This window comes from Vicia villosa, linkage group LG3, assembly GCF_029867415.1.
Source record: "Vicia villosa cultivar HV-30 ecotype Madison, WI linkage group LG3, Vvil1.0, whole genome shotgun sequence".
Classification (NCBI taxonomy): Eukaryota; Viridiplantae; Streptophyta; class Magnoliopsida; order Fabales; family Fabaceae; genus Vicia; species Vicia villosa.
In genome coordinates this window covers 21,422,262-21,433,885 of record NC_081182.1, presented here as the reverse complement: position 1 = coordinate 21,433,885, position 11,624 = coordinate 21,422,262, and the positions used below count along the sequence as shown (strand labels likewise).

Here is an 11,624-nt window from a genome sequence, read left to right as displayed (position 1 = left end):
AAAATAAACCTTCACTTTAGTACCAAAAAGATTATCAATAAATAATTGCATTCACTCGTTAACCTAAGCTTTGATATTTTAAATGAAAAAATGTAGTGAAATAGAATCAGTTTATAAATTCTGGATTATCTCATTTATAAATAAACAAAATCGATTTTTTACTAGTTAAATAGTACAAGTGTGTTACCCTACAAAGGCATGTTTATTTATAGGGTTTAATATGTATATTACGTTGTATAGTGATTAGGACTTGTCTGCGGCAGCAAGAAACTCTGTATGGTGGTGTTTTGTGGTGGTTTAGAGGACCTGTGAGTAAGTGTATTTTGATTTGTATTAGTTAAGATTTATCTTTCTCCCGACGGGGGAGAGGTATTTATAGAGGCTTCTTTGAGCCTAAGGTTTAGAAAATCTTTAGGGCGACAACCTCTCTCTCATGAGCAGGGAAGTTGTTCACTACTTATTCTTCATAGAATCGTGGTGACTTCCTCTAATCTGGCTAACGGCATTATATATGTCATCAGTGTCAAGGGTGAGCCTCTATGTTCTGTGAGGATGTCGCCTAGGCAACATCGCTCTCTGTGAATAAAGTGTTTTCAATACCTCTCTCATTTGTGAGGTATGACCCTCGCCCTGGGGCGAGTCGCTCAGTTGATGGAAACTTTTTATTAAGAGACGAGTCCCTTAGCTTTGAGTGAGTCCCTCAGTTGAAGGTGGTTTTTTATTAAGAGGTGAGTCCCTCAACAGAAGGCATCTTTTTATTAAGAGGCAAAGGAGACTTTTTATTAAGAGCTCGTCCCTCAACTTGGAGTGAGTGTTTATTTTAAGGAGAATGCCTCTTAGATAACTAAACGGTAGAGGAATATACCCAATTTCAATTTGATTGGACTCTGAGACATTAAAACGTCAATCAACCTTGAAATCTTGAGTGCTTTAGTGGGAAAATGTGCGTGGGTGGCATTTAATGTACCTCATCATGGCATTCTTTGGGAAATCAATTTATCTTCTTTTGCTTACACGTGTTTTACAAGTGAAGAGACTTTCCCGCTTCTCGTGGCAGTTACCCAATTAGGTGGATATATGACTTGTGCTATGGGGTTTCCCATATATTATTTCGGAAAAATTCTTTCTTTTGTTCTTCTATCATACTTTTCTTTTCCAAAAAGATATACCAGCCAAGGGTAATGGTAGGGAAAGTAAAAAATCCATTCTTTTTCTTAGGGTAAAAACGTCTTATCTCTTACTTTCCTACCCAAGGTAACAATGAGAAAGAAATTTAAACTTATTCACATTCGAAGCATTGCGTCCCTGTATTTTACTGCAAATATGATCAACAAGTTCTGTCATGGCATTAGGTTTTCTAATACAGGACGTGAGGAGGATGTGATAATGGAGCCTTGTTCAGGGAGAGAGAGGGTCAACATGGATACCTTCAGCGAGCCATCAGCTCTCTATTTTTACATCCATCTTCCAATTATTTACAAGTTGGGGGTTTTAGTTTAACTCACTTCTTTCAAAGTGGATTTGTTGACGGTTATTAACGTCGCTCTTTCTCATATTACCCCGAATGTGTGGGTATACTCGTGCTTTTCAGATAGTCTATTACAGCCTCGGCATGTCACCCGTTGTGATGATGTTCCTTTCTTTCTTTAGAATGAAAATTCTTTCCAACAACGGCTAGGTAACATTGTGCCCTTTGTCAGGTGGATGTCTATTGAAGATTTTCACGAACAGTTATGAGGATTAGAAAGACAAGTTCATGTGAGTGACATACAAAGGAGATGCTTCTCTAGTCACTGTAGGGTCGGGAGGGGCCCTCTTTTCCCTTTATCATAGACGTCGTATCCTCGGATTGCCCAACAGGTGGACCCAAGTGTTCTTTCCCCCCTTGATCGTGAAGTGATCTAGATTTTGAGATGTTTTCATTCTATAGACTATCACACCCTCATTACTCGAGAACATGAAGACGAAGATGGGGTAGAGGCGTGCTTAGGTATGAAAGAATACCCCTTTTTGACATGATCTTGTACTTATAACTATATATACCCTAACAACATTTTTTTCTTCAGGGGACATGGAGGAGACCCTTGATGAGAGAAAAGAAAGCTTGGTTAAGATGGAGGCGGCGCAACAGCGAGTGAGTCTTTCCTTGCCTTTCCTCAGTGCGAAGTTGCTGATGGGGCGCGAGGCAATGCAAAAACTCACGAGTTGGCGAGGCCTTCCCTCCCAAGATTTCTCGGCGGGAGGAGGGCCCCTCTGGGCCATCAGTGAGCCATGAGGTAGTTGAAGACGGGAGGAAGCAGGAGATGAATTTGTCCCTCTCGAACCCTCTTTGTGGAATAACCCTACCTTTAATGCGGTGGAGTTTTCTGATCATTTCTTTTTCTTCCTAGAGAATTTTCCAGTGGATTATAAGTGACTCTTTGACATTTCCTCCACTAGGCTATCTAATATACTGGAAGTCCAGCTTTTGAGATGCCTTCTAGTGGAGAGAGCTCATAGGGATACACATTCACGCACTATTCAAGGATTATAGTCAAAGGTGAACCATGCAAATAGGAGTGCTCTTGAAGGCGGGACGGAGGTAAGATTGTTGAGCAAAAAGCGGGATGTTGTGAAGGAACTTACCAAGGCAATGGCCACTGAGGCTCTCGCTCAGTTTGAAGAGATGGGGAATCTGGAGCAAGGATGAAGTTGTGGCAATCCCCGTCCTTCATTTTAAGAGGGCGAGAATACAGGTCGCTTTCCTTTATCCTGACCTTGATTTAAGCATGATGGATCCCTTTTAGGTGGTTCAAGACGGTCAACTAGTGGACAGCAAGTAGTTCCTCCTACTTTGATCTTTTTTTAATATAATACTTTTTGAAATATTGAACGGCTTCTACCTTGTGAATTCCATCAATGTAACCTTATATATGTATTTCAGGGCATAATGACCCTCTCTATGGGTGGCCAGGATCTTGTTTAGGGACCCGACATTTCGATCGCCCAAATAGGAGGCAAGGATCCCAGTTAGGGATATAGCATTTTGATCTCCTATATGAGTAGCAAGGTCCTATATGAGTAGCAAGGTGTTGCGAGGAAATCACAAACGTAACGGAATAATTCAAAAAACAAACTCTCTCAAATATCACATGCAACTTAGATACGATCAACAAAAATACACCAAACAACACAACACAATTTTAGCGTGCAAAAACCTCTGTTGACTAGGAGCAAAAAACCACGGGACCCGTAGGTCATTTAAAATCTCCACTATAATCAACAATGGGTAAAAGCAAGATTCTCTCTAACACTAGTTAGAAGTATACATAAACATCATTAAGATCTACAATCAATCTTGGAATACAACAAGAACAAAGAGAGACAAAACAACCCAAAAACACCAACAAATTCTAACCTCAAAGATTGACTCAACAGACTGATTTACAAAGCTCATAATTCAATCTCCACCGTTAAGAATTTGCTCCTATGAGTCATGAACATTGTGTCAAAATTTCAAGACGACCCGACTGTTGGATTTTTGGCAAGCTCTCATTTCGTAGAAATGCTCTATGTTAAAATGGGGCTGCGGGAATAGTGTTTTATCTCTAGATTTTTTTGTTGTTTCTCTCACACAAATGAATGAATGATCTAATTCTCTTTGTTGGATAACAACAAAGACTTACAAACACATGGGTCACTAATCTACATCCGTTTGGGACACTCCAAATAGGAGGGAAAATCCCAATAAACTCCCCCGACCAACTAGTTGGAGGGCAATACCAATCTGGCTTCCATACGAAAAAAATTCAAACTTTCCCCTAGGAAACACCTTTGTCAATATATATATATATATATATATATATATATATATATATATATATATATATATATATATATATATATATATATATATATATATATATATGAAACCATTGTCATCGGTGTGAATCTTCTCAAGCTCCATCAATATGCTTCGACCTCGAGTGAAAGGAGTAATTCTTTGATAAGTGAATGGCACTTTGATTATCACAAAACAAGACATATTTTTCTTGTTTCACACCAAGTTCCTCAACCATAACAACTCTTTTAACGCTTCCACGACGACTATAAACTCGGTTTCGGTAGTAGAGAGTGCAACACACTTTTGCAACTTTGATTGTCAAGCCACGGTTCCCCCGGAAAAAGTCACCATATATCCTGAAGTAGGTTTTCAATCATCCAAGCTTCCGGCCAAATCTGAATCTATGTATCCAACCAACATAGGTTTCTTGCATCCCAAGGTTAACTTCAAATTCGACGAGCCACACAAATATCTTATCACTCATTTCACGACCTCCCAATGATCTTTTTCCAAATTTGAGAGATAACGACTCACCAAGGGTGGTAAATTGGGTGGTAAAATGGGCTCGATCTGTTAGGCATGTTGTTTTGTCCGCACATTTTTACAGGACAGACCAAGGTTTTAGGCCTGCATCCTCTAATATATTAATTCTCGTCCCGCCTCGTTTTTCTACGGAATTTTGTGTGCGCAGACATTAACATGAAAATTTGTAATTTGGACTAAAAAGGTGCAATATTCGCAGATCCACCTCTTCCCGCACTTATTTTTTTACAGGGCGGGGCAAGGTTTTATATCTGTACCCTAAAAAAACCTCCCTGTTCCACTCTGTTTTTTGTGAGTTTTTTGTGTAATAGACCTAAATAAAACAGACATGTCATTTTGCCACCCCCAGTGGCGGAGCCAGAAATTTTAGGCAGCCTGGGCAAAAACTTTACACTATTTATTATTCATCTGTTTTGATTTTCACACCTTATTTTTACAAATTTTGCCCCTGATTTTATCTAAAAATCGACTAATACATTGAGGGAGTACAAAGAAAATAGGGGTTGAGCCCGGGCGCCTGCCCGGGCTGGCTGGGCCTTGGCTCCGCCCCTGGCCACCCCTAATTGATAGTGTAAAATAATTTTACAATGTCACTAAACTACTCTACATTCAATCAAATTATATAAATATATTTAAACTAATTATACGATATAGATGAATAATAAATTTCTATTAAAGGACAGTGTACTAGCTTAGTAATCTCTCTCAGAAATTAAAAATGCGTCACAAGAAACACACAATAATATTTAAATTTTGCTATACATTTTCATTTGATATTTTTTCAACAACTTTACATAATGTCGCCTTTGCGCACAGCCGTAGAAATTGTCATTTTTTGAATGGTATGTGCTGGGCATCTTTAGAGATTATAAAATATTATCACAGCGTTGATATTCTGTATGCTTTAAAGTTACGGAGTATGTCAAATAAATAAAAAATGAGATTGCATTTTTAGTTGGCTGGGGTTGAAAAAACAGTGAGATATGCTTCGAAAAAGTTATTACGTTGTGTCGTTGATGTAGAATATTGGACAGCTTCAAAAGATAACTTTATCAATGCGTGTCATGGGATAATTGTGTTAATACTTGGAATGAGGAAAATAAAACATATGAAAAATTAACAGAAAATGTTATTTTATATTTTACCAAATTAACAGCCAATATTGCTCCTTCATATTTATGAAGATGGTTTAAAATGTTTTATTTTTTTTAGTTTAATGGACATTCAATAATATAAAATAATATTTTATACTATCATTCAATAATAAGTCAACAAACTACATGTTATTTAAATAATTTTAAAATATAATAGTGATTTGACAAAATACATGATATTTATTAGCAATCTATTATTTTATTTGAACGATCTCTGTTTTGAAACTATTTTTTATTACTATTTGTGAATTTTAATTCATATTCAACTTGAATATGATATCTCTTCACTTTCACTCAAACATTCTCTCAAATGTTTACAAGACTAAATAATAAAAACGCCACAATTTCACAACTAAAAAAAACTCTCTTTCTCTCTCTCTCTGAATAAATGATGAAAAATAACATAGAATAGATTTTAACCCAAACAATACACACAGTATTTTTCAACCTAGAAACAGCACGTTCAAAAACCAAAATATGGTAGTAAATAAGGTTTCAAAACAAATCAGCAAATTTGATTCAATCCCAATAAGATCACATTAAAGGTTTCAAAAGAAATCTACAACAAATACAATTCAATTCAATAAGTAAGATCATTCAAAATCTAGAATAAAAGATGATATGATTTGTTCCAATAAGATCGCACAAAATCTAAAAATTAAGTTTTATTATAATAGAGCTCGAATATTTGTAACTTCTATACAAGTCACATCTTGCTAAATAATTTATTGATAAAAAATAAGTTAATCCATATGCAATAACAAATTCTCTATTTGATTGTATTTTGGAAAAACAAAAAAAAGGCTTAATTGCAATTTTGGTCCCTCTATTATTTATTTTTTTGGATTTTGGTCCCTCTATTTTAAAATCCGAAATTTTAGTCCCTATATTTTAGTTTTTTGAGGATTTTGGTCCCCCTGCAAATTGAAAAGCAATTTTAAATGAAATGACGCTCTTATTGATGATTTGTCAGTGCTAGTTCATCAGTGATTTTTTCAAAAAAGCTATTTTTATTTAAGATTTATGTTGAATATGTCATCAATGTGAGTTCTATTTTATTAAAAATTGCATTCGAATTTGCAGAGGGACCAAAATCCTCAAAAAACTAAAACAAAGGGACTAAAATTCCGGATTTTAAAATAGGGGGACCAAAATCATAAAAAATGAATAATAGAGGGACCAAAATTGCAATTAAGTCAACAAAAAATTAAGCTCTTTTAGTTAGGGGTGGCAAAACGGACTCAGTCCGTTGGGCATATCCATTTTGTCGGCACTTTTCTACAAGGCATGCTAAGGTTTTAGGCCCTCACCCTTTAATGTAACAGCCTCACCCCATTTTTTATGCGGGCACGTGCGTTAACATAATTTTGTATTTTTAGGCTTAAAAGTGAAGTGCCAGCGGACTTAGCCCGTCCCATCTTCACTTTTTTGTGGGGCGGGCCAAGGTTTTATGCCTGCACCCTCAACTATGACCGTCCCGCCCCGTTTTCTTGCGGGCTTTTAGAGGGCGGACTTTTGCGGGTTGGGCCTAAACGGGACGGGCATGCCCCTTTGCCACCCCTACTTTTAGCATACTACACATCATAACTTAATAAAGCGCAATCCTAGTATCAAAAATAGAAAGTGTATCTCCCCATGCTTACCTCAAAAAGACCAAAAGCAAACTAAGCAAGGTACATATAGTTGTACTAATGAAATGCAATAAAACAATAAAAGGAATTCGCTCACATGTACGGACGCAAGAGACTGTGTATACACTAAATCTATGAAATTAGTGAATAATCTCCAAATTTAGGGTTGGGATATTTATAAGCGCGTTGGTTTGTTGCTAGAGTCAAGGAAAAGGTCAATTCTTATCCATGTGAGTTCGACCATAATTTTTGGGTTTGACCAGATCATGGAATTGAGTGGAATCGATCTCCCTTAATCATAAAAGAAGTCGGTGGCGACCTAATATATTGATTGACATATTTTACCATGATCTATATTTGAAGTATTGGACCTCGCGGTCTGTTTACTGTGGAAAATAGTAAACAACCGCTAGTCTTTCCAAAGCCTAAATACTAAGGGTTACTTGCAGGATCGACTAGTTGATCCTAAGACATGTGCTAATGTAACTAAGTATAACTTGTTCAGTTCGACGAAAAACTAGACTCTGTAAGAAACGGTTTTCTCCAAAGCGTTGAACAAGTATGGTTTTCCATAAAAAGATATAAGTATGATTTAACTGAGGGTGACTCATGACCGACATGAAGTTATAGAATTTAAAAGAGATACACAACGAGTGCATCTTTAGTGAATTCCATTATCGTGATGGAATTAGTGTCGAAAACATAAATGATGATGTAAAAGATTTGTTCAAAAGTAAAAGAAACTATGGCAAGGTACTCAAAAGGAATAATTGAAAAGAAAGGAAATTGCATTGAAATTAAAGTGGTGATTCATGTACATTAGCTCTCTTGAAACTTCCTGCTTCCTTACGCTCGGAATGTAAAGTTTTTCTAAGTGATTTAGTACAAATGAACACCCAAAATCCTTCGTTGGATCCTTTATTTATAATGACTACAACCTAACCGCCTATAGCCTAAAATCTACTAAACGTTTGACACGTCTTAATGTAACTACTCCCCACGTCTTTGGCGCTCATTCTTGAAATACTCATGTGTAACTGCTGGTGCTTTCAAATTTCAAATGTCCCGCTCAAGTATCTGGTTTGACGCCAACATCCAAAAATATATATATTTAGAACTTTTTACAAGTCTCAATCTTCAACGTGGTCGACGGACATACTTCGACCATCTTACTTGCCTACCACGTCGACTCCTCCCTTCCCTACCTTATAACTTTTTCAGCTTATTGTCGACCTTAACTCCTTACAAATTGCATTTTATAGAGTATAATCCCTTAGTTCATAGGACCCTTTCCCTAACTACATCACTCAGATACCTTAAAATATTTTTAAGGTAACACGGTCATGGTCATGGAGCATGGAAGCGATATGGATCTTCCATCCCACCCAAACAACTATGCCCATTAGTGGACGTGAAGTCCATTATGGCTTAATCAAATCGGTGCTTGGTATATATGGGCTCATATTGGGCGACCCGAGTTGTATACGAGGGGGAACAGACAATTGTTAACCCTCTAGACTCGCCTCATGGCCCTTTTTTAAGACTTTGGGAAGTTTGAGTTATGGGTCGCTCCCTTTTAAGGCCCAATCAAGATTTTTCCAGTCTAGTGTTCCTTTAACACGGGGTCTGAGAAGGACGGGGTGATTAAACAAGGTAGACAATGATTTCTTTTTAGCCAAGGCTTGTAAAAGTAAGTCCCTCAAGCGAGACTTTGTAAAGGTGAGTCCCTCATGGGAGAATTTTTAAAGGTGAGTCTCTCAAACGAGACTTTATAACAGAGAGTCCTTCAAAAAAGACTTTGTAGAGGCGAGATCCTCAAACGAGACTTTGTAAATGCGAGTCTTTCATATGAAACTTTGTAAAGGCGAATCCCTCATATGAGACTTGTAAAAATGAATATCTCAGTAAAGGTTTTGTAAAGGTGAGTCCCTCGGACTAGACTTGTAAAGGCGAGTCTCTCAACGAGACTTGTAAAGGTGAGTTCCATTAGAGTTGCTTGAAAAACACATATATTATTTAATATTTTAGGTATGTGTAATTTTGTTCCCTATTTATATTTCGCAGTGGTGCAGTGTGGTTGTCTTTCACTCCAAATTCGCCATCCAACGTGATCGAAGTCTGACAAAATTGAATTATATAGTATATATATATAGCTCGTTTTTGTATGGATTGAAATTTTTTAATGTCAACTCATGCCCGTACCTGTTTATCGTGAAATTTGGTAAACAGGCGCTGATCTTCCAAAAGGTTACTGGCAAGAACGACTAGATGATCATATGGTATATATGCATAAAATTTCTGATGTTTGTGTGGTTTTTATGTAAAAGGTGAAAATTTCGACGTAGGCGAAATCTTTAAGATAAAATGAAAAGATAAAAATATTTTAATACAAAGAATGTAAAGGTCTCGGCAGAAAGTAAAATGCAGAAGATAACTTAATGTAAAAAGACTTTGTATTAATAAAAGATGAAATTTGCATACATAAACTGCACTTGGTTAGACTCTTTTCTCACTTCGTTCGAATACTTTGAGTATAATGAGTTTTTGCAATAATTTCAACACATGAAATCTAACACTGCAATTTTCTATTTATATTGAAATCTAAATAACTGTAATGAACGTTCATTTCTCCAGAAGTTGACACGTCTTCGCTTGCATGTGTTTCGCCTTTAACTTGCTTGCAGTTATTTAGTCTTGTTTTATGTTTCAACTTTCTCAGTCGAAATGCTCTTCAAATCACTCTAAAAATCACTAAATCTCCAACACTAATGTATAGAAACTTCGACATGTTCCCTTGAACATTTTTGCTGAAATACTCTTCTAACATATTTGTCGAAGAACTACCAACATAATCAGCTAAATTTCTCCAAATGTTCTAAACTTCTTTTTAATACGCTGAAATTTGAGATATGTAAAAAAATCTAGTTAACAGTACCTGGACTATGTCCATCCCTAATATTATCAATCTATGTTTTTTCAAGGCATTTTAATTAAAACATGAGAAATATGTATAGTAAAATGATAAATAGTCGAAGTATTATGAGAAAAATAACTAATGTTGTTTAAAATCATTATAATTTTTAACGTGCATAAACAACTTAAATCAACACTTAAAAAATAAAAAACACTAATACATGGTTACATTATATATGTTATGCATAATACATTAGCCTAATTTAGTTTGTGTTTGCTTTAGACAAAACTTACTTGTTTTATTTGTTATAGTCCGCGGTTTTCAATTCAATTGGTAGAGGCCAATTTTGTTAGATTTGTAGAGGCCAATTTTGTTAGATTTGAAGTCATTGTTAGAATTTGAACTCTAATATTTAGAATTGTATGTGTGATTTTTCAATAATTATTATCATTTCGTCTCCAGCAATATTGCTAATTTTGACAGCGTAATCATGTAAGATTAAAAAAACATGTATAATAATACTAGATAAAATTGGTGAAAATAACTCTGAAGCATAACCATCATTTAACTTGTAATAACTTGATTTACTAAAGCTATTAATCATATAGTGAGCAAACCAATTCCATGTTAGTCTCTAAACTCATCTTAGCAATCTTCCTCATCAACAAATCAGCCTTATCTCTAACTCTTGCAGAACCCCTCACAGAAAGATCAGCCAACACACTTGAAAATTCTGCTAACATCAAAGCCTCTCTAACACATTCATCACTCTCATCAAAAAGTCTAACAAGAATATCAACTGCACCTTCTTTACACAACAAGGACCTTCCTTTCAACACACTTAACATTGAACTTATTATCTCATTAGTTTTCTTCACTACATTCAACCCTTCATCAAACCTCACAAGGAGACCGAGAACGGTAAGAGACGTTCCAGCCAAATCCTCGTTGATATTATCAGTGCTTTTTACGACTTGAAGCAGCACCGGAACTGCTCCGCCTCGAACAGCTAAAGTGCAATTTCCGTGGAATTGGACGAGTTCGGCTAAAGAAGTTAAAAAATGATGAGCGTCAGTGGAATCGATAAGAGAGTCTTCAATAGCGTTCACTAACAGCTGAACAGTTCCTGCTACTCCGAATTTGGCTTTGTTTTTATCAAACATGGCCAAACTACAAATCAATGAAGAGGCAAGTTTGCATGAATCAAGGGAACGCGACGATGATGACGATGAGTTTACGAGAGAATTGAGGTGATAGATTGTTTCCATATCTGCTAGAGATTGCTTTAAATCAGGGTTGAGAGAAAGGTTAAAGAGAATCAACAAGGAAAGGGTTTGGATAATAGAGGAGGAAGCATTCGTGAGAGTGGCTAAGGTTGGGATTGCTCCATCTGTTTGAGCTACCAAGGTTCTGTTTTGAGGACTTACCTTGGTGATTGCAGCCAGGGTTTGAAGACCTTTCTCTTGAGCTTCATGAGAATCTGATTTTGCAAGGGTGAGACATTCATTTATGGTGTCAAAAACTCGAGATGACGATGATGACCAGGATGCGACTGACAT

The 11,624-nt window shown here is 36.3% G+C and overlaps 1 protein-coding gene across 1 annotated transcript; it reads right to left on the bottom strand.

Annotated features, from left to right (window-relative positions):
* Nucleotides 1–10,661: 10,661 nt before the first annotated feature.
* Nucleotides 10,662–11,624, bottom strand: LOC131657697 (U-box domain-containing protein 1-like). Its single transcript, XM_058927065.1, has one exon. The coding sequence runs from the start codon at nt 11,622–11,624 to the stop codon at nt 10,662–10,664; it is 963 nt and encodes a 320-aa protein (XP_058783048.1).

Excerpts from the sequence above, each read along its gene's own strand:
- LOC131657697 (XM_058927065.1), bottom strand. The coding sequence starts at position 11,624 with ATGTCAGTCGCATCCTGGTCATCATCGTCATCTCGAGTTTTTGACACC.